General features: G+C 47.5%; 2 protein-coding genes across 2 annotated transcripts; both read left to right on the top strand.

Moving 5' to 3' along the window:
* Window positions 1-5,512: 5,512 nt before the first annotated feature.
* Window positions 5,513-6,939, top strand: LOC139833840 (uncharacterized). The gene is made up of 4 exons (XM_071824196.1): window positions 5,513-5,772; window positions 5,841-6,036; window positions 6,135-6,338; window positions 6,814-6,939. The coding sequence occupies exons 1-4, from the start codon at window positions 5,666-5,668 to the stop codon at window positions 6,937-6,939; spliced, it is 633 nt and encodes a 210-aa protein (XP_071680297.1). The 5' UTR covers window positions 5,513-5,665.
* An 11,002-nt stretch (window positions 6,940-17,941) lies between these two features.
* Window positions 17,942-18,795, top strand: LOC139833366 (uncharacterized). Its single transcript, XM_071823638.1, has 3 exons — window positions 17,942-17,961; window positions 18,060-18,132; window positions 18,233-18,795. The coding sequence occupies exons 2-3, from the start codon at window positions 18,063-18,065 to the stop codon at window positions 18,469-18,471; spliced, it is 309 nt and encodes a 102-aa protein (XP_071679739.1). The 5' UTR covers window positions 17,942-17,961; window positions 18,060-18,062; the 3' UTR covers window positions 18,472-18,795.
* The last annotated feature ends 7,985 nt before the right edge of the window (window positions 18,796-26,780 follow it).

Below are 26,780 nucleotides of genomic sequence, written 5' to 3'. Positions count from 1 at the left end.
ATGAGCATGGATGAGCAGGAGAAGAACATGTGCGGTGTGGCGTAAATCCTAAACATTGGTATTCTTGGCTTGAAGTTTTGATAAAAAAAACATGTATATAAATATATGGTTGCATACACACATCTATAATACAAATAGAAAAAGAGTCTAAAAAAAAAAAAAAAAAAAGGTGTGCCGACGGTGACCAGTCGGCCCTGTAACCGTCGGCACGAGAACCCCACTTAAGTGGGGTCGACGCGGGCCGCCACTGCCTCATCCCCAAACACGCCCTTCCCCCGCGCCCACGCCTCCCCCGCGCGCGCCGCCGCCGCCCTGCCCCCGCGCGCCGCCGTCCTCCGCCGCCGCGCCGCGCCGCCACGCTGCCCAGCGCGCCGCCGCCCTGCCGCCGCCCTGCCGCCGCACCCACGCCCTCCCCCGGCCCGCGCCCACGCCCTGCCCCGCGCCGCCGCCGTCCTCCCGGCCCGCCGCCCTGCCCCGCGCCGCCGCCGTCCTCCCGGCCGCCGCCCACGCCCTGCCCCGCGCCGCCGCCGCCCTGCCGCCGCCCTGCCGCCGCGCCCACGCCCTCACCCGGCCCGCGCCCACGCCCTGCCCCGCGCCGCCGCCGTCCTCCCGGCCCGCCGCCCTGCGCGCCGCCGCCGTCCTCCGGCCGCCGCCGCCCTGCCCCCGCGCCGTCCCCGCCGCAGCCATCCACCGCGCCGTCCCCGCAGCCCTGCCCCCTGCCCCCGGTAAGTTTCTTTTTTTCCGCTTTTTAGTTTTTGCAATTAGGTAGGTAATTGTCATTGTAATGTAATGTAAATTTGCAAATTAAAATTGAAATGAAGTAAACAATTTGCAAATTGAAATTGAAATTGAATTGAAATTGAAATTGAAATTGAAATTGAAAATAGAATTCTAATTGTAAATTTTCAAATTGAAATAGAATTTGCAAATTGAAATTGAAATTGAAATGAAGTAAAGAATTTGGAAATTGAAATTGAAATTGTAATGTAAATTGAAATGAAAATGAAGGAATAGAAATGGAAATTGAAATTTGCATTGACAAATTTTTATTATTTTAACTAGGTACCGTAGTGAGCACCCCGCGTGACGACCCCGGATCTTGCGGCGCATCTCTACGGCCGTCGACATCGCCGGTTGTTCGACTACTTCCTCTACAGCCGAGGGTGAGCTGAATTGCCGACTCCCCCTTCGCATTTTTTATGTCATTAGATTTAATTTATCCGTCAAGTCGCGTAACCTAGGTGTCAATTCCCGTCCGCAAGCGTTACGCGGATAAATATGCATTAGTGGTCAGCATATTTTGAACCGTAACGCTTGTGGCATTTACGGGACGATCGCCGGACCCGTAGTTGGGCACGTTTTCCATGTTCTGCTCGGGTGCGAGACAGGATTTCGTCGAGCGCCTCCCTGTTGTTCTCCGGATGCACATCCTCTCGGCTTTTGCCGAGACGTGTATCGGGAGAGCAGCGAGGTGTCTGAAATTCATCTCGCACCCGAGCAGAACGTGGAGAACGTGCCCAACTACGGGTCCGGGGCTGCTAGGAGCCCACCTAGTAGAGATGTAGGTTGATGCACGCGTTTTCGCGGTAGAAAAATAAAAATATGATGCATTCAATTTCATGCTACTATTTGTTGTTTGTCACGCAATAAAGCAGGGATGGCTGATAATGAGTGGATGTACGGTGGCCGTGTTAGTTCGACTCAAGTGACGGATGAATGGAAATGGAAGACCGATTTGTTAGTGAAGGAGTTAGCTCGTGGTTCGAAGGGGATTGTTCGTCCCCGTTGCCCTTGCAATGTCTGCGGGAGGCGTCATCCTAAGGATATTCTAGAGATGACTAAACACCTTTGGTGGAATGGGTATATGCGTGACTACGACCCGCCGGTCGACTTTTCTCGGCACGAACGTGATAGAGGTGAGGTGATGCGGCAGCGGATCGATGGCAATGAGAACGATGGCATCTTAAACTTGCTAGATGATCTTCGGGATGCTGACATGCCAGAGTTACCATGGGACGAACAGTCTGAACCGGAGGAACCGCCTGAACCGGAGGGACCGCCACAACCGGAGGAACTTCGCGAGGAGGAACCTGAGCCAACCGCGAGGGCCTTCATTGATATGATGGCCTCAGCTAGGAGGCCTCTATACCCGGGTGCAAAAATGTCTCAACTTGATGGCATCACGCAGTTGCTAGCCGACAAGTGCATGTTTGAGAGTACTCGAGCATCCTTTGAAAAGACTACGAGCACGGTAGGTAACATGTTGCCTGAAGGTCATTGCTTGCCCAAGACCATGTACGAAACGAAGAAAATCTTGAAAGCATTGAAAATGGATTATGTAACATATGATGTCTGTCCAAAACTTTGCCTTTTGTTTTGGAAAGACTATGCGGATGACAAATCTTGTGCCAAGTGTGGTCACTCTAGGTATCATGAGGTAGATGTAGGCAATGGTCGAAGAGGCGGACAAAGGTAGCCATAAAGATTCTTCGTTATCTCCCATTCATCAAAAGAATCCAGCGGCTTTACATGTTCGAGGAGACTGCCAAGCGAGATGACATGGCATAAGACCGGGATAAGATTGCAAGACGAGAAGAAACGGGTACCCATGGTACATCCATCTCGATGGTCAATCATGGAAGCGCTTCGATCAAAAGCACCCAAATGAGGCAAGTGAGGCTCGGAATGTTAGAATTGCGATAGCAACCGATGGATTCAACCCATATGGTATGTCGACTGCCGCGTACAGGCTTGCTGGCCCGTGTTTGTTATTCCGCTCAATCTCCCTCCCGGAGTCGTAATGCAAAGGAAGAACATATTCTTGTCGATGATCCTTCCAGGGCCTGAATATCCAGGGAAGAAATTGAGTGTCTTAATGCAACCACTTGTGGATGATTTGCACCACTCGTGGCATCACGGTACATTGACATACGACCGAGCATCAAAGAGAAACTTCATCATGAAAGTTTGGTTCCACTATTCGATGCATGACCTACCCGGGTACGCCCTATTACGTGGGCATAGTACAGCTGGTAAGTTTCCATGCCCAGTGTGCGGGCACGAACTAGAATTCAGGCACCTAAAAGCTGGACACAAATATGTTGCCTTTGACAAACACCGCAAGTTCCTCGATCCAGGGCATCGGTTCAGATCGACAAGAAAAACTTCACGAAAGGCGTAGTTGTGCTTGAACATAAAGAAATACCAAAGTTCAATGGTGCAAGCTGTTGATGCTGAGCTACGTGCTCTCCGGCCTAGTAAGGAACCCGGCCACCAATTTGAGGGATATGGTAAAACGCCTGTTGGACTCACATAGCAGGGCATAACGAGCTCGAGTATTACAAGGACCTTGAACTTCCCCATAATATCGATATGATGCACACCGAAAAGAATTGTGGGGAGGCATTCCTTAACACCGCTGCAACATACCAGGCAAGTCAAGGGATAATGTTTCAGCTAGAGTCGATATTGAGGAGATATGTGACAGGGTGGCTCTACACATGCAGCCTCCCGAGGGCAATCGAAAAGGTTGGTTAAAGCCGCATGCCAAGTACTTGTCTTGATAGCGCCGACAAGAAGGAGGCATTTACGTGGCTCAAATATGACGTGATGTTCCCTGATGGTTATTGTTCGAATATGAGTAAGGGAGTCAATCTTGCTACAGGAAAAATAAACGGGCTCAAGAGTCACGACTATCATATATGGATTGAGCGGCTGATGCCGGTGATGCTTCGAGGGTATCTCCCGATCATGTCAGCGAGTGCTTGCGGAGGTGAGCCATTTTTTCCGCACGGTGCCGTGCTAAGCAGATATGTACCGAGGTGATTGAGAAGCTGCAGCAGCAAGTGCCGGACATGGTATGCAAGGTAGAGATGATATTCCCCCCTGGGTGCTTCTTCACTCCGATGTTACATCTCATCGTGCATCTCGCCAACGAGGCACTCTTGGGGGGACCGGTGCAGTATCGTTGGCAGTTTTGTATTGAGAGGGAGTTCAAATATATTCGGTACAAATGTGGAAACAAAAATAAGATTGAAGCATGCATAGCTGAGGCAACTCTCCTCCATGAGATGGCAGACGCCACGACAATGTACTATGCCAATGATGTGCCCACTAAGCATAACCCGGTCGCTCGGTACAATTCCGATGAGCCCAACCGTGACCCAAAGCTCTTGCTCTTCAAATATCCCGGTGGCAAGGCCGGTGCCTCAAAAGTGGAGAACATTTCGCCAGAAGAGAAGGATTGCATAATGCTTTACGTGCTTATGAACATGGAGGAAGTGGTCGATTTCATGAGGTAAAATGATGAACCAAATACTTTGCAACCAGTAACTTGGTTTTGGTCTAATACGTATTTTCTCCTTTCAGCCAATTCCATGATGAAATGTGGTCAGGAAGAAATGGTCCCACTCCCACGCAGTGGTACACTCTTCTGAAAGAGGGTGCCCCGCCCTTAAATAAAAGCTTCGTGAACTGGTTCCATGAAAAAGTAATTTCTCAAATGTTCCTCTTACTTTGCAATCCGTGACTTGTCTTATTACACGTAACTAATGCACAAAATAATCTGAACTGAACTTGTAGGGAGCTGATCCCAACGTTGAGATGACAGATGAGTTGAGATGCGTTTCCCAGGGTTTTAACCGTAGAGTCCATACGCATGAGAACTTTGCAACCAAGCAAGTTTATTATTTGTCCTACCCATGTCAGAATGAGGAACTCATGGGCTGGGAAGTCGTGTTCCAGGTATCGCCACATGGTAAGCTACCCATCCCCTCCGAGGACGATTACAACAACATTGACCCGGTAACATATGAGGGAATTTTCTATCAAGAGGAAGAGCAGTTCGGGGCTCTTCAAATAGACATAGGTCTTCAGGATCTCCACAACGATGTACAAATGCGTGGTGAGACCGTGGTGGACCTGAAGGACATAGCTATGCTCACCAAGCGTCATGCGAGCAAAGACAACATTGTCGAGACTCAACCGGAACCCAATGCCGACCATGAATACTCATATGATACTGATTTTGATAGTGAGGCTGAGAACCCAATGCCTAGAGATGAGAGTGGTGATGAATGGTGAGGGTCTTTTATGCTTAGTACCTACATTATCATTATGCTTAATACATACATTTGTCATTATGCTTAGTACCTACATTATCATTATGCTTAATACATACATTTGTCATTATGCTTAATACCTACATTTTTCATTATGCTTAGTACCTATATTTGTCATTATGCTTATTAATTTTCAACATGCTTATTAATTATTTTCTCTTTTTCTTATGCAGGTAATTGCCCAATATGAGCGGACGGAAGGCATCATCGAGCTCCTTGCTTGATCAGATGCATCAGCGGAAGCCAGGGCCGGGTGCTTCCAGACGGAGTGCAAGACCCATTATTCCCACCCGGCGTTACGAAGACGCAGACGGAGGACGGGGAGGACGAGGGGGAGGACGAGCTGGAGGACGAGGGGGGGAGGACGAGGGGGAGGACGAGCTGGAGGACGAGGGGGGAATGCACAGCTCCTTCTAGCTGACATTCCCTCTGCTTCTGGCTCAGTGGCTTCACAGTCGCTGGACGAGGAGGAGGACACTAGGGAGGAGGAGGAGGACACTAGGGAGGAGGAGGAGGAGTCTAGGGACGAGGAGGCTTCGACGGAGATGGCTCCGAAGAAGTTGCGGATTCGTGGGGAAGCGCAGGTTCCCGATGAGAGTAAGGAACCTGCTACGGAGGATGAGAAGTGGCTCCTTGTCCCAGGACGGATAGAGTAAGTAGTAAGGTGATTTCATTTTCGTTATGACACTTAGCATTTTCTAATGTTTGATAATTGTGCAGGAATTTCACATACACGGGGAAGAATGTCCGCGTGCCAGGGAGTCTGATTGGAGCTGCTATTAGGAAGTACTGGCCGGGGATGTACACTCCGATCCTTGGGGGCGAGTCCAAGCTAGCCTACACTTGGGAAGACTATGAGATAGCGCCTTACCCTGGCTTTGCTTCCGCCGCCGACGCCGTGATCAAGAAGTTTTGGGTACGTAATGCATACTCTTTGGGTTTCGTTCATATGTAGTTGATAACCCCACCGTGATAACTCATGCCTCTCACACTTTCTGTTATGCTTGATTGCAGCGCAATTATAGGGTGGCGACTGAGCATAAGGATAGGGCGGACGTGGTGCTCCGTAACATGTGTCGGAAGTTGACACGGCAGCAGTGGTACAACCAGAGGATCACGTGCATCGGCCACTTCTATGCTGAGCAGGGCGTCAGGTACACAAAGCCTGAGATTGTGCAGGGACTCGCCCCGGCTATGACGATAGATGAGTTCATGTCGGTAAGTGACAAGGGATTAACTTGTCAATGCCTATGGATTGTAGGCTAGGGTTTAGTTAGAAGTAGAGGGCAAGTAGATCTCGAAGGTTTCAGCCGAAAAGTACTCGACGACTATGAAAACTAGGGTTTGCAGACAATGATTTTGATTGATTCTTTGTCCCTCGACTCCCCCTTTTTATGAGGTGAAGCCGAGGGATTCGTGCTATACAAGTTTACAGAGTCCGGGACGGTTTCTAACTCACCCCGCCAGATTACAAACAACACTTCCTATTACAACTCTATCTTTCCTTAGTAAATCTTGGGCTCCCGAATCTTCTTATTCTTCGGGTATTGGGCTTCCAGTAAACCCCGGGTACCATCTTCGGCAGGCCCATTTGGGATGCCTATGTCAGTAAGTAATTGTCAATGCGATTCTATGTACCGCGGCTAACTTGCAACTATATTGTTTGTTCTTCAAATGAGTTTTGATTTTGCAGGTTGTACCACATTGGGCTGATAATAATAAGAGGGCCGCCTTCATGGAGTTGGTCAAGAATTGGGTCGGCGAAAACCCCGATTTCAAGGCCGTGAGCGACCGGAACAAGGCCAACCGTGGCTGCTAAGGAAATTGCTGCTTCCGAGGCTGAAAAGGCAACTACTCGAGAAAATTTCATGCTCGAATTAATGAATGAAGCCAGTGCAGATATGTCGGGTATGCCTGTTTCGTCCGCTGATATTTTTTATCTTCATGCTACTGTTTCTTAGAGGTGTCCACTTCTTTGTTTTGATAGGTGCCTTTGTTGATGCTGCTGCCGAGGAAGAGAGGGTAAATGCTAGGACAACCCTCCTTGTTAATCTTTCCCTGGACCATGGTTCGTTGTTTTGGGCTACCCCAGAGAGGACCCGCCAAATTGTCAGATTTCAAGATCGCGCCTCTCAAACTCGCGATTTCCTTGACTTCTGTACCAAGACCTTGTCCATGGTTTACAACTCCATGTTTCCTCGGAACGTCCAACCAAAAACTCTTCCTGAATTGATGGAAAGGTTCAAGGATGCTCGCAGTATCCATGATTTTGTCAAAGCTCAACTAGTAGCTGGCGCCAGATTTGCTCTTATCATGCTCCAAATCTGCCACTCGAAGCTTGACCTTACCCAGGTTGTCGAGAAGGTTCACCAAAAAGTAAAACGTCGGAGAGTTGGTGTTGACAGGATTAACACGAAGGTTACGCCTATAGCCGAAGAGATGATTGAGGACCTACTTCGGATGGATGCCGACTTTTTTGCCGATGGCCATTATGCCGATTTTCTTGGTGCTGCTCCTGAGGAAAACAGGGTTACTCTTGATGACATATTGAATCAAGACTAGTTAGTTTCTTCTTGTAGATATTTTTTCTTTGTAATCCATGACTATATTGTAAAGCAATCATTATATTTCTCTGTTTGTTTAGCCCCCGAGTGTTTCGGTGACTCTTTACTATATTTGTATACTTGCGAGGTTTTGAACCAAGGCATTTATATATTTAAGGCGAATATGAGCCCCCAAGCTTTTTATTGAGTACTATTTTGTATTTTTGTTGACTCACGAGGTATTTGAATACCAAGGCAAGTTTTTCCTTTTGTCGATGAACTATATTGAAATTCGTCGGAGCGAAGACTTTGGTCATGTCGATAAAGAAGAAAAGTTATATTGTCACTATCTTTATTATATTGCAGCACCGCGAGCCCGCCTCATTAAAAACCTTCTCCGGCCCCACTCGGTGCCCCGAAAAAGGAAAAGAGTGCGTCTGAAAACTCGCCCGCGTTTCCGTCCCTTGAAGCTGTCCAAAGACTAGATATTGACGCTAGGCGTAAAAACGCCTAAGTTGCGCCACGTTCCGGGGTTTGGCTCCTCCACACTGTCTTCTTGTCCTTTATTCTGTATGCTCCTCCTCCAATTACTTCCGTGACAATGTAAGGGCCAAGCCATGGTGACTCGAGTTTTTCATGACTTTTTTGCGTGAGCCGAAGAACTAGGTCTCCCACCTGAAAAGATCTTGGCCGCAAACGTCATTTGTGGTAATTCTTCAAGTCTGTTGATATTTGGTTACCCGAGATAATACTTCATCTCGGGCTTCATCAAGTGCGTCGACGTCGTCTTCTAGCACTCTTCTCGACGTTTCTTCATCATATTCAGCGACACGTGGAGAGTTGTGCTCTATCTCGATTGGTAGTACTTGCCTCTGCTCCATGAACCAGGGAAAAACGGAGTTTCTGCGTTCTTGTGTTTGGTGTTGTTCGGATGCTCCACAACACGCTTGGTAGTTCTTACGGCCAGGTATGTCGAGCTTTTTCCGGTGGTCCTAACAAGCGCTTCTTGATACCATTGCAGATGATGCCATTGGCTTTCTCGACTTGCCCATTGGTTTGAGGATGTGCAACTGACGCAAAGTTCAGCTTAATACCCACCTCTTCGCAATAATCTTTGAATTCATGGGATGTGAAGTTGCTGCCGTTGTCTGTGACGATCTTGTGGGGCACTCCAAATCTGAAGACGAGGCCTTTTACGAATTTTATCATGGATGCTCCATGGGTGAATTTATCGGCTTCGCTTCTATCCACTTTGTAAACTTATCGACAGCTACTAGCATGTACTCCTTTCCTCCTGGCCAGGATTTGTGTAACTTACCCACCATATCAAGTCCCCATTGAGCAAAGGGCCAAGACAATGGTATTGGTGCTAGCTCTGCTGGAGAGTGAGGTTTTGCGGCGAACCTTTGACATGCGTCGCAAGTTCTTACTATGTCCTTGGCGTCCTCGATTGCTGTCAACCAAGAGAATCCTGCCCGAAAAACCTTGGCTGCGATAGCTCGACTACTTGCGTGGTGGCCACATATTCCTTCGTGTACCTCCTTCAGGATTATTCTTCCTTCTTCGGGTGTAACGCACCTTTGCAAAACGCCTGAAATACTTCGCTTATAAAATTCTCCCTTGACCACCGTAAAGCTTTGGAGCGTCGAATTACTCGCCTTGCTTCAAGCTGGATCATCGGGTATTTCTTTCCTCATGATGTATGATATGTACGGCTGCATCCACGGTATCTGTATCACCATGACCAAGTCCTGATCCTCTTCTTCGTCCTCTTGCTTTTCCTTGGCAGCCCCCGAGGGTTTCTTCTCCTTCTTTTTTGACTTTGTTGGCTTAGTGGATCTCTCTGTTATCTCTTCCCAGAATACACTGGCGGGATTGGAAGGCACCGTGACCCGATGTTTGCAAGAACGTCGGCTTCGTCGTTGCTCAACCTGCTAATATGATTTACTTCGCATCCATCGAATAACTTCTCAAGCTCGTTGTACACCTCCTTGTATGCCATCATGCTATCATTGATTGCATCACATTGGTTCATAACTTGCTGAGCCACCAACCGTGAGTCGCCAAAGATTTTTAATCGAGTTGCTCCAGTGCTTTTGCCATCTTCATCCCGTGTATGAGAGCCTCATATTCTGCTTCATTGTTAGATGCGTTAAGGAACGTCATCCGGAAGATGTACTTCAATTTGTCGCCTTCAGGGTGATATGAGTACTACTCCTGCGCCAGCTCCTTCTAGTCTCTTGGACCCATCAAAGTTCATGGTCCAAGTTCTCGATAAACTGGAGGTCCTGTATTTTGCAACTCCATCCATTCTCGCGATGAAGTCCGCAGTATTTGCGACTTTATTGCTTTTCTTTTTCATACGTGATGTACCGAGGGGCAAGTTATATTCCCCAAACGGAGACACGACCCGTAGCTTCGGGTTATTAGGTATATTTGATAAGGGAGCTTCATTGACCACTATGATCGGGTGTGCCGAAAAATAGTGGCGCAATTTTCGTCGGTCGTGAACACTCCATATGCTAGTTTTTGGTACCGAGGGTACCTTTGTTTTGAAGGTGACAAGACTTCGCTCACGAAGTATCTTGCGCTGCACTCCATGGATTTTCCCTTCTTCTTCTCTTTCGACAACTAATACCGTGCTAACCACTTGGGGCGTGGCTGCGATATATAGCAGGAGAGGTTCCTTTTCCTTTGGAGCCACCAGGATTGGTGGTGTCGAGATTTTTCGCTTCAGATCCTCGAAAGCTCTGTCGGCCTCTTCGTTCCACCGGAATTTATCTCCTTGTTTTATCAGCGCATAAAATGGTAACGCTTTTTCTCCTAATCTGGCGACGAACCTGCTCAAAGCTGCGACTCGCTTGATTAGCTCGTATTTCTTTCAACTTTGTTGGCTTTCTCATTGTTACTATGGCTTGTATTTTTTCGGGATTTGCTTCAATCCCTCTTGCCGAAACTAGAAACCCCAGAAGTTCTCCTGCTGGGACGCCAAAAGAACACTTCGTCGGGTTCAGTTTGAGGCAGAATTTGTCGAGGTTGTCAAAAGTTTCTTTGAGATCCTCGATCAATGTTGTCCCCTTTTTTGATGTTATGACGACATCATCGATGTATACTTGCACGTTTTTCCCGATCTGTGTTGCTAAACACTTCTGCATCATCCTGCGATATGTTGCTCCCGCATTTTTTAGACCAAAGGGCATTGTCTTGTAGCAAAACACGCCGTAAGGTGTAATAAACGCTGTCTTGGCTTCATCATCTTCTTTTAATCTGATCTGGTTATAACCAGAGTATGCATCCAAGAAGGAAAGACGTTCGCAACCTGCCGTGGAGTCGATAATTTGATCGATCCTTGGGAGGGGAAAGTGATCCTTAGGACAATGTTTATTGAGGCACGTAAAGTCGACGCACATGCGAAGGACTGTCGTGTTTTTCTTCGGCACCATCACTGGGTTAGCTACCCATGTGGCTTACGTAGATATTTCTCGATAAAACCAGCTTCTTCAAGTCGATTTATTTCTGAAAGCATGGCTTTGCGGTTTGGTTCGAAAAACGCCGCAAAGGTTGTCTGATTGGTTTCTTTGTTGGATCCAAATTTAGGTGGTGCTCGGCAAGTTCCCTGGTACTCTGGCATGTCAGCTGGACACCATGCAAAGATTTTCCAGTTCTCACGGAGGAACTTGACGAGCGCTTTTCCTATGCGATATCCATATCGTTTGCGATAGATGTCGTCTTTTTGGATCTGTCGGGTGAATCTGCACCTCCTTAGAATTTTTCTCTGTGTTGAAAGTTGATTCTTTATTTGGCCTTCCAGCGTACGGCAAGACGTCGTAATCAGTCATGCTTTTTGACGCCAAGTACTCGGCTTGCATCCCAAAAGTTTACGCCAACTTTGTGAAAATCCTTGTCGCACTTATCGGCTAAGGCAAAGCTTCCCTTGACTGTGATTGGTCCTCTTGGTCCGGGCAACCTCCACAACAGGTATGTATAGTGTGGTACTGCCATAAATCTAGCATATGCTGGTCGTCCCAACAGAGCGTGGTATTGTGATGGAAAATCCACGACTTCAAATTCGAGCTTCTCGATTCTATAATTTTCTCGGGTCCCAAATTGAACATCGAGGTTGATTTTTCCCAATGGATAACTTGGTTTCTCTGGTGTGATGCCGTGGAATCTTGTGTCTGTTGGTTTCAAGTTTGCTAAGGATATGTTCATCTTCCTCAATGTATCTGCATACATGAGGTTCAAGCTGCTGCCGCCGTCTATGAACACTCGAGAGACATCAAATCCTGCGATAGCTCGGCGAGAATAAGTCTTGACTGCCCTGGTCGAGGAACTTGCTGCGGATGATCTGCTATTGTGAAGCCGATATCTTGTCACGACCAATTAAGGTACTCAACTGTTGGTGGAGGCATTTTCTCTGCCATAAACACTGTCGTGAGATTACTTTTTGAGCTCTATTGGACGGCCTTCCCTTACGAATCATCAACACCGCTCCGTTGGAGTTAGGATCAACATAGGGTGGTGGTGCAGGTGCTGCCGCTATTCTTAGCTGGTGTCGATTGTCCTCTGTAATCGCGGGAGGTGGCGGTAGATGAATCTCGCTCCTAGGCTCCCGAGGGTTTCTCTGTCTGCTCGAGCGTGAGCATTTTCTGCGTATCTGAACATTGCACGAAAATTTCGACGATCTTCTGCAGGTGCCTGACTGTCTTTTCCCGTTCTTTGTCGAGGAAGAAGTGCATCCGGCACGGTCCGTTCAGCATTTCCTCGGGGGACACGAAAGGTCTTGGAAACCTCGGCCCACTATTTTGCCTCGTTGCGTGAATCATCCCTATTATCACCTCGCTGTTCTTGCTTCTCCGGTAATCATCTCTATTGCCTCCTGTATTTGTCCGAAAACCTGCCGAAATTTGTCTGGAGCGTCGTAGTTCTGGTACGTCCGAGGAAATCTTCGCCTCGGTTGATAGTTTCGACCACGGTCCTCCTGCGGCGACTGTGTCGTTTGTTGTGGACAGCGTCTTCTCCATCTGCCCATTTATTTGCTATCTCCATTAACGCGGATCTTGTTCTTGGATTGGTCCTTCCCAAATCCTCGACAAAGTCTCCACGCGACTCCTGCGACAAACGCATCTATTGCTCTCTCGTCGATATGTTTTACGCCGAGTTTTTGATGATATTCCATCTCTGGATGTACTTTCTCATTGGCTCATCGGCTTTTGTCGACACGCTCTCAACTCCTCTAACGATGCGGGTTTTTTGCACGTGGATCTGAAGTTCTTGACGAACACGTCCTCGAAACTTTCCCAGCTGTCGATGGATCTGGAGCGAGTTTCTTTATCCATGATCGTGCGGCACCACTCAGGTGCACCTGGATGCTTTGCATGGCTGTTGCCCTAGTTCCTCTGTCGGCCTTCACCGTCTCCGGATAGTCGACTAGCCAATCCTCCGGATCTTGAAGGCCGTCGAATTTCTTGAAATTATCGGGTAACTTGAATCTGAGGGGACTCGCGTTTTCGGACTCTCCTCGTGAAGCATGGTAAGCCGCACATATCTTCGTCGTTGAGTTACGGGGATTGCCGATGATCCCTTGTTTTGCCGCGCTCTGTCGACTCTTGCTTGTGCTTCTTTGTGTCTCTTGCTCCACTTGGCCCTTCGAGTGCTGCCGCTGTTGCTTCTTTGCGGGTCGCGGACTATTTTGCCTTGCCACTCCTTCGGGAGGCGGTGATATAAACGCTGTCCCCATAGCACCAACTCCTGCTACCGCCGTAGTGTCCCGTGTTTCCCTTGGGTCCACCGGCGGTGGTTTAGATTCAAGTATAAAAGCATGTTTCGCCATATACCCAGCCTGCTGGTGTCTTAGGGATGATGTTTCCTCTTGTATCTATCGACATAAAGGACATGTCGAGGTTTTGAACCAAGTGTTCTCTTCGCCTCGGGTATGTGTTGCAGCCTTGATCTTGCTCTGTTCCGCGCCTCCCGATGGCTATCACCCGTAGTTCTAGATTGTCGACTTAGATCCGCCCTTCTCTGCTGGATGCGAAGCTGCCTCCTTTCTCTGTTCAACTCATTGTCTGTTTTTCCAATTCCCTGGCAGCTCGTGCGAGCCTATATTGATATGCTTGCAATTCTTCTGGTGTGGCTGTGGTAGCCATTGGTTCTGTGCCGTTCATAGCTCTCGCAGCTCTGTCCCACGCTGCTTGTGAAAGTTGAACTCTATCTCGCGGCTCTGGCCCGACGTATTTGTTGCCCAAGCCTTGTCGCAGATTGGAGGGATCGACGTATGGATTTCCCAAACTGTCGAAAGCCTCAGATGTCTCCTCTTGACCTTCAATGGCGTAAATCTGATGATACCTTGTACTCAGATCTATGTTGGGTTTGGTGACATCATCGTTGAGATTGATGAAGACCTTGCCCACTGTGAGAGATTTGTCGATGAAGTCATGACTGTCGACATCGCTTGAGCCATCGCTTATATACGAGTCCGCAGATGACTCAAACGATATGTCGTTGAAGATCTTGGCGAGTTTCTCTCTTGCTCGATGCGACGTAGCGTGTCGCCGAGGTTTCTTCTTCTCGACTCGTTTGACGATGCATAGCTTGAAAAATCGGAATCGGCCCGCGATGATCCCGACGAAATCGGAATTTCGACACGATACGATCCTTCCTTCTCGACGCGAAAGTGGAACCTTCCGAACGTCATCTCCATGGGCTCCGCCAGATACGCATATGCATCCAAACGGGAGGGTGGGTGAGGTACAAAATCGACAAGACCAGTAGCGATCTGTTTACCTCGATCCATTGTGTTGCTTGCGGTTGACGATGTCGAAGATCTTGAGCGTGCCATCGAGATCAGCTCCTTACGCCTCTAATTCCCACAGACGGCGCCAATTGACAAGGGATTAACTTGTCAATGCCTATGGATTGTAGGCTAGGGTTTAGTTAGAAGTAGAGGGCAAGTAGATCTCGAAGGTTTCAGCCGAAAAGTACTCGACGACTATGAAAACTAGGGTTTGCAGACAATGATTTTGATTGATTCTTTGTCCCTCGACTCCCCCTTTTTATGAGGTGAAGCCGAGGGATTCGTGCTATACAAGTTTACAGAGTCCGGGACGGTTTCTAACTCACCCCGCCAGATTACAAACAACACTTCCTATTACAACTCTATCTTTCCTTAGTAAATCTTGGGCTCCCGAATCTTCTTATTCTTCGGGTATTGGGCTTCCAGTAAACCCCGGGTACCATCTTCGGCAGGCCCATTTGGGATGCCTATGTCGGTAGCCCCGAGATTTTGCTTGAATCGTAGAGTCGGGGAAAATCTCCATTGTTTATTTTTACTCGAAAGCTTTAACCTTTTATATTTCTTCACATAAAATTCTATATTGTACAGGGGATACCGGTAATTGGGGCTAGTTCATCGACGGATCAGGTACTAGTTAAGCTGCTCTAGTGGCAATCCGCAAAAACCTACTTCAAAATCACGTCCCCGGACATGATCTCGGGATCTTGGTGTAAACGTCGACAGTGCCGCTTAAGGTCTTACCATTCCTCGAGTCCAGTCAAATTTATCGGGTACCTAACGCGTCCGTTAGGATTTTTCTTCGTATCTCGTTGATACGGATAAAAGTAGCAGAGCGCGATCTTTGGCGATGCCACGCCAGCAGAACGGATCTGGGGTCTTACCTTCGCAAATTTGCGGCATTCAGAAATTGATCGCAACCGGCGTTCTGAGAATATATTGTCGAGTGCTTATTCGGCTGTTGGAATAGCACATTTTATCGAGTCATATATGACTTATATTGTTCTCCCGATGGGAGTATATGTAGAGTTAATTATAACTCGAAATATACTCTCTTGTTTTTCTATTTTTGTTAATTTCATCGGGCACGCGAACAGCGTTCCCGATGGGAGTAGCCCCCGAGGCTACAACCAAGAACTTGTGCTTGGTTGTAGGCTCAACAAATTAGTCAACCTTGTCGCTATATTTTCATTACTTGCCATGATGATCTCTTTCTTCTTCTCTCTTTTTTATCACTCGGGTGCGCGAACAGCGTTCTCGATGGGAGTAGCCCCCGAGGCTACAGCCAAGGACTTGTGCTTGGTTGTAGGCTCCCGCAATTTCTATATTTGTCATACTCGAAAATTTACTTTTTTCTGAAGTAGCCCCCGAGCATTTGGGCAAAAACTTGTATTTGATCAAAGGCTCCCGAAGTATTGAATAATTCTTTATGACGCCACTTTTCTTTTATTTTTCTTGTCGACATACTTCCCTTAATCAAATTTACTTCATCCTTCTCGAATAGTCGTGAGTTCTCTGCCCTGTGGGTCCATTGCTTCGACCATGTTGACACGTCGTGCAAGTAGTGGACACACGTCCTCCGCTTTCCCGGCGCACGTACGGTAACGCCTATTTCGGTAAAAATACTCTTTTGCCCTTGTGTCTAGAAGATCCATCCTCACCACACGATTTCTTCATCCAACGGCACACTTGCTTCACCCGAATCTTATATAAACCCTTCTTCAACCTTCGTTCATCCTCGCTTGCGCCGCTCACCTGTTCCTTTTCGCAAAACTTCCCTGCGCCCAACTCTCTCCAATCTTCCGTACGCACATACATTGCTTCGCCCACTTGCCGTTGAGGCCACCGCGCACGCGTCTGACTCGCCACAGCACGCCGGAATCCAAGATGGCCGCCGAGGATTTTGAGTGGGAGAGATCCAAAATCTCCAATCAAGACATCAACACGCTGAAGAGGCTCGGCCTCATGACGAAGGAGGACGCCATCCGCTTTCCTAGCGAAGAAAGCTACCCCAAGCCTCCAATGGAGTATCGGGTTAGTTTTGTTGATCACCTGATCCGCGGCCTTTCAACCCCAATCCACGATTTCCTCCGCGGCCTTCTTTTTGTTTATGGGATTCAACTGCACCAGTTGACTCCCAATTCCATCCTTCACATTTCTATTTTTATCACACTTTGCGAATGCTTCCTCGGAATCACTCCCAATTGGGCTCGTGGAAGCGCATTTTCTGCCTCCGCCGTAATGGCTCCCACAACGTCACTTATAACATAGGTGGCGTTGTTATCTGTGTTCGGACTGATGTCGATTATTTCGACGTCAAGTTTCTGATTCTGTCCAAGGATGGCGCAAAAAGTGGCTCTACATCCACGAAGAAAGCGCCAATTACGTGGAGCACAACATAGTTCCTTTTGACGGAAGTGCCAGGATTCAGCGTCGCCGTTCCTGGGATGCCGAAGCTTCTGAAGAAGAGAAAAAGGCGACAGAGGCGCTCATGGCTCGTATCCGTCATCTTCAAAACACTCGAGGCAAAGAGCTATCTCGGTGTTCAAATTACTGCCTATTTCCTTAGGATTAGAGTGCAGCCTCTTCAGGCTCGCAAAAATCCCCTTTGGACGTATTCTGGTGAAAATGACGCCAACAGAATCTCCAGTGATCTTTCTGTAAAGGATTTGGAAAAATTGGTTCGAAGAATTTCTCGATTAGGTAAGAAGGATCCTATTCCCTCCTCCTGTCGAGTGGAACCATACAGTGCTTCCAATCCTCTTCCCGAGGTATTTTGTCTTCTCGAAGTTTTATCTTGTTTTGAACTGTTCCTCGTATCTTATTTGCAGTGGTATCTCACTTATTCTCTTTTGTCACTATTTCTTTGTAGAATCATCCTACTATGGCTTCCCTTCCTCCTCTTCCTGAGGATGGAGAGGTCGAAGAAAGAGCCGTTGTCGATGATGTCAACCAGGAGACCCCCTCTTTTGTGAATGAACCCGCAGATTCTCGAAAATCTGCGGGATCTACTGAGAAGGATGCTGCCTCTGAAGATACAACATCAGCGCAATCTCCTCCTCCTGCTGTTTCTCCGAAGAGCAAAAGGAAAAGGAGCAATGCCGAAGATTCCGGGACCTCGAAACCCGAAGAAACTGCTCCTTCACCTCGAAAAGCAGCTTATGATCCATACATCGAGAGTATCATCAGCTCGTAGGTTCCTTGCTCTTTTCCTTTTCTATTTGAAGAATTTTATTTTGCCTTGCTTTTTATGCTGCCACTATTTTGTCATAGTGATGATGAAGAAACACCAACTTTAGATGTGGCTGCTCGAACGAGCACGTCACATACTTTAGTTATTTTAAAAACCAGTTGAAGGGGAGGAATCGTCGCCTCCTCAACAAAATGTTGATACATCTACTCCTCCTTCGAGCCCCGTGCCCCTTCACCAAAAAGGGCACGGGTTGAAAAGATTGTTGATCCTGCCCCTCGGTTGGGCGGTTCGTCGACTCTGCTCTTAGATGATGTAAGTTTGTCGGCATCTATATTTTCCTTATTTTGTTTTTTCACACCTTTTCTCTTTTTCATGCCGACGTTTCTTTTGATGTACTTACCTTTGAACAGCCAATGATCAAAGAGCTTCTTCGGATCGGGTCCCAATTTGTTGGGTACCGTGAATATGCCGCCAGAGCCGAAGGTAACGACTTTTATACTTGCTATTTTTCTTTGACTTTCTATTCCTGTTGCTTGTCGCTATTTTTTGATCTTTCTTTTCTTTCTTTTTCATATCTCGACAGAAAAACTTTCAGAGGCCAACGAACGTGTCGACGCACTTGCTCAAAAACTCGAGCAAAGTGAGGCGGTTCGCAAGAAAGCTGAACTTGCTGCTAGCAAAGCCAAGGCCGAGGTTGATGAAGCCAAGGTGAAAGCTGCTAGTGTCGAGGAGCTGCAGAGAAGGCTCAAAGATGCCGAATCTGCCTTAGATGAGCAGAAAACCGCACAACTGTGCGTGAACAAGAGATCATCAAGCGTCTGAAGTCGCAAAGTCGACGTACGCTGAGTAATATCATCAACCCCTTCTATTGTACTTCCTGTTTCTTGGTTTTTGACTAATGGTTTGTCTCGTGTGGCAGCCCAAACAAACCAAGACTTTGATCTGGAGAATCCCGTCAATGACCCTCTCCTTGATGCACTTTCTCTTCTGGAGTTCCATGGGCGCGAAATTCGTGAAGGCGTGGCCAATGCCAGTGCAAGTTTGTCGGCGTTGTTCCCCTACTTCTTCCCGAAGAAAGAGGAACCTTCGACTTTCCTTGCCCTTGCCAAGCTTTTCAATTCGTCGGAAGACCTGGGATTGAAGATGCGTCAGAGAATATGAAGGTTCTTTGTCGAGTATCTTGTTGCCCTGGTTGCGACAGCCAACGGACGCTTGATTGGATGAAGGTTGGCGACACCAGCCAGATAGAGCATTCGAGATGGAGGTCGCTGATCAAGGCAGCCAAGCCCAACACTAAGAAGATCTTGGCGTATCGGGGATCAAGCCGGCTTCGACTCCTAGCTCCTCGAGGCCGGAGGTCTAGTTGCATGCCTCCTTGTTTCTTTTTCTGTTTCTTTTGCTTTTGTTGCCAAAGTAGTTGTTTTGGCGACACTCATTTCTTTAGCTCTCTTGTAGTGCCCTTGTAATGATTCCAAGAAATTAATGAAAAACTCTATCTCGTCATTTGATGTTGTCTTGTCTAAATTTCAGTTGATATTTGATAACTATACTCCAACTTCCGCTCCTTCCAATGTATCGCCTTCTTCTCGTGCGAGGAGAGCTTTTCTTGATATCGCACCTGTCGACGATACCTTGTCGCAAGAACTGGATGAACTTCGGCAGCAACTTCGGTATGCGAAGAAGCAAACACTTGTGATGATGGAGCAATCTCGTAAGTCATCTCGAAGCGAAAAAATTGCTCTTCAACAAGCTCACGAAGCCGTGGCTGCTAAGGAAATTGCTGCTTCCGAGGCTGAAAAGGCAACTACTCGAGAAAATTTCATGCTCGAATTAATGAATGAAGCGTCTGCAGATATGTCGGGTATGCCTGTTTCGTCCGTGATATTTTTTATCTTCATGCTACTGTTTCTTAGAGGTGTCCACTTCTTTGTTTTGATAGGTGCCTTTGTTGATGCTTTGCCGAGGAAGAGAGGGTAAATGCTAGGACAACCCTCCTGGTTCAACGGTCCCTGCACCCTGGGTCGTTGATTTGGGCTACCCCAGAGAGGACCCGCCACATTGTCAGATTTCAAGATCGCGCCTCTCAAACTCGCGATTTCCGTGACTTCTGTACCAAGACCTTGTCCATGGTTTACAACTCCATGTTTCCTCGAACGTCCAACCAAAAACTCTTCTGAATTGATGGAAAGGTTCAAGGATGCTCGCAGTATCCATGATTTTGTCAAAGCTCAACTAGTAGCTGGCGCCGCATTTGCTCTTATCATGCTCCAAATCTGCCACTCGAAGCTTGACCTTACCCAGGTTGTCGAGAAGGTTCACCAAAAAGTAAAACGTCGGAGAGTTGGTGTTGACAGGATTAACACGAAGGTTACGCCTATAGCCGAAGAGATGATTGAGGACCTACTTCGGATGGATGCCGACTTTTTTGCCGATGGCCATTATGCCGATTTTCTTGGTGCTGCTCCTGAGGAAAACAGGGTTACTCTTGATGACATATTGAATCAAGACTAGTTATTTTCTTCTTGTAGATATTTTTCTTTGTAATCCATGACTATATTGTAAAGCAATCATTATATTTCTCTGTTTGTTTAGCCCCCGAGTGTTTCGGTGACTCTTTACTATATTTGTATACTTGCGAGGTTTTGAACCAAGGCATTTATATATTTAAGGCGAATATGAGCCCCCAAGCTTTTTATTGAGTACTATTTTGTATTTTTGTTGACTCACGAGGTATTTGAATACCAAGGCAAGTTTTTCCTTTTGTCGATGAACTATATTGAAATTCGTCGGAGCGAAGACTTTGGTCATGTCGATAAAGAAGAAAAGTTATATTGTCACTATCTTTATTATATTGCAGCACCGCGAGCCCGCCTCATTAAAAACCTTCTCCGGCCCCACTCGGTGCCCCGAAAAAGGAAAAGAGTGCGTCTGAAAACTCGCGGGCGTTTCAGTACATTGAAGCTTTACAAAGACTATATTTTGACTCTAGGCGTAAAAACGCCTAAGTTGCGCCACGTTCCGGGGTTTGGCTCCTCCACCCCTGTCTTCTTGTCCTTTATTACGTATGCTCCTCCTCCAATTACTTAGTGACAATGTAAGGGCCAAGCCATGGTGACTCGAGTTTTTCATGACTTTTGCGTGAGCCGAAGAACTAGGTCTCCCACCTGAAAAGATCTTGGCCGCAAACGTCGATCGTGGTAATTCTTCAAGTCCTGTTGATATTTGGTTACCCGAGATAATACTTCATCTCGGGCTTCATCAAGTGCGTCGACGTCGTCTTCTAGCACTCTTCTCGACGTTTCTTCATCATATTCAGCGACACGTGGAGAGTTGTGCTCTATCTCGATTGGTAGTCCGCCTCTGCTCCATGAACCGGGAAAAACGGAGTTTCTGCGTTGCTGTGTTTGGTGTTGTTCGGATGCTCCACAACACGCTTGGTAGTTCTTACGGCCGGGTATGTCGAGCTTTTTCCAGTGGTCCTAACAAGCGCTTCTTGATACCATTGCAGATGATGCCATTGGCTTTCTCGACTTGCCCATTGGTTTGAGGATGTGCAAGCGACGCAAAGTTCAGCTTAATACCCACCTCTTCGCAATAATCTTTGAATTCATGGGATGTGAAGTTGCTGCCGTTGTACGTGACGATCTTTGTGGGGCACTCCAAATCTGAAGACGAGGCCTTTTACGAATTTTCTGCGGATGCTCCATCTGGTGAATTTATCGGCTTCGCTTCTATCCACTTTGTAAACTTATCGACGACTACTAGCATGTACTCCTTTCCTCCTGGCCAGGGATTTGTGTAACTTACCCACCATATCAAGTCCCCATTGAGCAAAGGGCCAAGACAATGGTATTGGTGCTAGCTCTGGCTTTGGAGAGTGAGGTTTTGCGGCGAACCTTTGACATGCGTCGCAAGTTCTTACTATGTCCTTGGCGTCCTCGATTGCTGTCAACCAGTAGAATCCTGCCCGAAAAACCTTGGCTGCGATAGCTCGACTACTTGCGTGGTGGCCACATATTCCTTCGTGTACATCCTTCAGGATTATTCTTCCTTCTTCGGGTGTAACGCACCTTTGCAAAACGCACTGAAATACTTCGCTTATACAATTCTCCCTTGACCACCGTAAAAGCTTTGGAGCGTCGAATTACTCGCCTTGCTTCAAGCTGGATCATCGGGTATTTCTTTCCTCATGATGTATGATATGTACGGCTGCATCCACGGTATTCGTATCACCATGACCAAGTCCTGATCCTCTTCTTCGTCCTCTTGCTTTTCCTTGGCAGCCCCCGAGGGTTTCTTCTCCTTCTTTTTTGACTTTGTTGGCTTAGTGGATCTCTCTGTTATCTCTTCCCAGAATACACCTGGCGGGATTGGAAGGCACTGTGACCCGATGTTTGCAAGAACGTCGGCTTCGTCGTTGCTCAACCTGCTAATATGATTTACTTCGCATCCATCGAATAACTTCTCAAGCTCGTTGTACACCTCCTTGTATGCCATCATGCTATCATTGATTGCATCACATTGGTTCATAACTTGCTGAGCCACCAACTCGTGAGTCGCCAAAGATTTTTAATCGAGTTGCTCCGCAGTGCTTTTGCCATCTTCATCCCGTGTATGAGAGCCTCATATTCTGCTTCATTGTTAGATGCGTTAAGGAACGTCATCCGGAAGATGTACTTCAATTTGTCGCCTTCGGGTGATATGAGTACTACTCCTGCATGACTCCTTCTAGTCTCTTGGACCCATCAAAGTTCATGGTCCAAGTTCTCGATAAATCTGGAGGTCCTGTATTTTGCAACTCCATCCATTCTGCGATGAAGTCCGCGGTATTTGCGACTTTATTGCTTTTCTTTTTCATACGTGATGTCCCGAGGAAAGTTCTATTCCCCAAAGGGAGACACGACCCGTAGCTTCGGGTTATTCAAGATATTTGATAAGGGAGCTTCATTGACCACTATGATCGGGTGTGCCGAAAAATAGTGGCGCAATTTTCGTGCTGTCGTGAACACTCCATATGCTAGTTTTTGGTACCGAGGGTACCTTTGTTTTGAAGGTGACAAGACTTCGCTCACGAAGTATCTTGCATTGCACTCCATGGATTTTCCCTTCTTCTTCTCTTTCGACAACTAATACCGTGCTAACCACTTGGGGCGTGGCTGCGATATATAGCGGGAGAGGTTCCTTTTCCTTTGGAGCCACCGGGATTGGTGGTGTCGAGATTTTTCGCTTCAGATCCTCGAAAGCTCTGTCGGCCTCTTCGTTCCACCGGAATTTATCTCCTTGTTTTATCGGCGCATAAAATGGTAACGCTTTTTCTCCTAATCGGCGACGAACCTGCTCAAAGCTGCGACTCGCAGATTAGCTCTTGTATTTCTTTCAACTTTGTTGGCTTTCTCATTGTTACTATGGCTTGTATTTTTCGGGATTTGCTTCAATCCCTCTTGCCGAAACTAGAAACCCCGAAGTTCTCCTATTTGGGACGCCAAAAGAACACTTCGTCGGGTTCGGTTTGAGGCAGAATTTGTCGAGGTTGTCAAAAGTTTCTTTGAGATCCTCGATCAATGTTGTCCCCTTTTTTGATGTTATGACGACATCATCGATGTATACTTGCACGTTTTCCCGATCTGTGTTGCTAAACACTACGCATCATCCTCTCGATATGTTGCTCCCGCATTTTTAGACCAAAGGGCATTGTCTTGTAGCAAAACACGCCGTAAGGTGTAATAAACGCTGTCTTGGCTTCATCATCTTCTTTTAATCTGATCTGGTTATAACCAGAGTATGCATCCAAGAAGGAAAGACGTTCGCAACCTGCCGTGGAGTCGATAATTTGATCGATCCTTGGGAGGGGAAAGTGATCCTTAGGACAATGTTTATTGAGGCACGTAAAGTCGACGCACATGCGAAGGACTGTCGTGTTTTTCTTCGGGACCATCACCGGGGTTAGCTACCCATGTGGCTTACGTAGATATTTCTCACGATAAAACCAGCTTCTTCAAGTCGATTTATTTACGAAAGCATGGCTTTGCGGTTTGGTTCCGAAAAACGCCGCAAAGGTTGTCTCGATTGGTTTCTTTGTTGGATCCAAATTTAGGTGGTGCTCGGCAAGTTCCCTGGGTACTCCTGGCATGTCAGCTGGACACCATGCAAAGATTTTCCAGTTCTTACGGAGGAACTTGACGAGCGCGCTTTCCTATGCGATATCCATATCGTTTGCGATAGATGTCGTCTTTTTTGGATCTGTCGGGTGAATCTGCACCTCCTTAGAATTTTTCTCTGTGTTGAAAGTTGATTCTTTATTTGGCCTTCCAAATACTCTGGCAAGACGTCGTAATCAGTCATGCTTTTTGACGCCAAGTACTCGGCTTGCATCCCAAAAGTTTCGCCAACTCGTGAAAATCCTTGTCGCACTTATCGGCTAAGGCAAAGCTTCCCTTGACCGTGATTGGTCCTCTTGGTCCGGGCAACCTCCACAACAGGTATGTATAGTGTGGTACTGCCATAAATCTAGCATATGCTGGTCGTCCCAACAGAGCGTGGTATTGTGATGGAAAATCCACGACTTCAAATTCGAGCTTCTCGATTCTATAATTTTCTCGGGTCCCAAATTGAACATCGAGGTTGATTTTTCCCAATGGATAACTTGGTTTCTCTGGTGTGATGCCGTGGAATCTTGTGTCTGTTGGTTTCAAGTTTGCTAAGGATATGTTCATCTTCCTCAATGTATCTGCATACATGAGGTTCAAGCTGCTGCCGCCGTCTATGAACACTCGAGAGACATCAAATCCTGCGATAGCTCGCGAGAATAAGTGCTGATCGCCCTGGTCGAGGAACTTGCTGCGGATGATCTGCTATTGTGAAGCCGATATCTTGTCCCGACCAATTAAGGTACTCAACTGTTGGTGGAGGCATTTTCTCTGCCATAAACACCTGTCGTGAGATTACTTTTTGAGCTCTATTGGACGGCCTTCCCTTCTGAATCATCAACACTGCTCCGTTGGAGTTAGGATCAACATAGGGTGGTGGTGCAGGTGCTGCGCTATTCTTAGCTGGTGTCGATTGTCCTCTGTAATCGCGGGAGGTGGCGGTAGATGAATCTCGCTCCTAGGCTCCCGAGGGTTTCTCTCGTGCTGCTCGAGCGTGAGCATTTTCTCGCGTATCTGAACATTGCCTGAAAATTTCGACAGTCTTTCTGCAGTGCCTGACTGTCTTTTCCCGTTCTTTGTCGAGGAAGAAGTGCATCCGGCACGGTCCGTTCAGCATTTCCTCGGGGGACACGAAAGGTCTTGGAAACCTCGGCCCACTATTTTGCCTCGTTGCGTGAATCATCCCTATTATCACCTCGCTGTTCTTGCTTCTCCGGTAATCATCTCTATTGCCTCCTGTATTTGTCCGAAAACCTGCCGAAATTTGTCCTGGAGCGTCGTAGTTACGGTACGTCCGAGGAAATCTTCGCCTCGGTTGATAGTTTCGACCACGGTCCTCCTACGCGACTGTGTCGTTTGTTGTGGACAGCGTCTTCTCCATCTGCCCATTTATTTGCTATCTCCATTAACGCGGATCTTGTTCTTGGATTGGTCCTTCCCAAATCCTCGACAAAGTCTCCACGCTCGACTCTGCGACAAACGCATCTATTGCTCTCTCGTCGAGATATGTTTTCTCGCCGAGTTTTTGATGATATTCCATCTCTGGATGTACTTTCTCATTGGCTCATCGGCTTTTGTCGACACGCTCTCAACTCCTCTAACGATGCGGGTTTTTTGCACGTGGATCTGAAGTTCTTGACGAACACGTCCTCGAAACTTTCCCACTGTCGATGGATCCTGGAGCGAGTTTCTTTATCCATGATCGTGCGGCACCACTCGGGTGCACCTGGATGCTTTGCATGGCTGTTGCCCTAGTTCCTCCTGTCGGCTTCACCGTCTCCGGATAGTCGACTAGCCAATCCTCCGGATCTTGAAGGCCGTCGAATTTCTTGAAATTATCGGGTAACTTGAATCCCGAGGGGACTCGCGTTTTCGGACTCTCCTCGTGAAGCATGGTAAGCCGCACATATCTTCGTCGTTGAGTTCGGGGATTGCCGATGATCCCTTCTGTTTTGCCGCGCTCTGTCGACTCTTGCTTGTGCTTTGTGTCTCTTGCTCCACTTGGCCCTTCGTCTTTGCCGTCATTGCTGCTTTGCGGGTCGCGGACTATTTTGCCTTGCCACTCCTTCGGGAGGCGTTGATATAAACGCCGTCCCCATAGCTCCAACTCCTGCTACCGCCATATTGTACAGTGTTTCCCTTGGGTCACCCGGAGGTGGTTTAGATGCAAGGATAAAAGCATGTGTCGCCATATACCCAGCCTCTCGGTGTCTTAGGGATGATGTTTCCTCTTGTATCTATCGACATAAAGGACATGTCGAGGTTTTGAACCAAGTGTTCTCTTTACGCCTCGGGTATGTGTTGCAGCCTTGATCTTGCTCTGTTCCGCGCCTCCCGATGGCTATCACCCGTAGTTCTAGATTGTCGACTTAGATCTGCCCTTCTCTGCTGGATGCGAAGCTGCCTCCTTTCTCTGTTCAACTCGGTCTGTTTTTCCAATTACCTTGCAGCTCGTGCGAGCCTATATTGATATGAGTGCAATTCTTATGGTGTGGCTGTGGTAGACAATGGTTCTGTGACGTTCATAGCTCTCGCAGCTCGGTCCAACGCTGCTTGTGAAAGTTGAACTCTATCTCGCGGCTACGGCCCGACGTATTTGTTGCCCAAGCCTTGTCGCAGATTGGAGGGATCGACGTATGGATTTCCCAAACTGTCGAAAGCCTCAGATGTCTCCTCTTGACCTTCAATGGCGTAAATCTGATGATACCTTGTACTCAGATCTATGTTGGGTTTGGTGACATCATCGTTGAGATTGATGAAGACCTTGCCTTTGTGAGAGATTTGTCGATGAAGTCATGATCGTCCGACATCGCTTGAGCCATCGCTTATATACGAGTCCGCAGATGACTCAAACGATATGTCGTTGAAGATCTTGGCGAGTTTCTCTCTTGCTCGACGATCGACGTAGCGTGTCGCCGAGGTTTCTTCTTCTCCTGACTCGTTTGACGATGCATAGCTTGAAAAATCGGAATCGGCCACTGATGA

Source organism: Lolium perenne, chromosome 7 (assembly GCF_019359855.2).
Source record: "Lolium perenne isolate Kyuss_39 chromosome 7, Kyuss_2.0, whole genome shotgun sequence".
NCBI classification, from domain to species: Eukaryota; Viridiplantae; Streptophyta; class Magnoliopsida; order Poales; family Poaceae; genus Lolium; species Lolium perenne.
The sequence above is the reverse complement of the archived record's forward strand: the minus strand, read 5'-3'. Positions and strand labels throughout refer to the sequence as shown.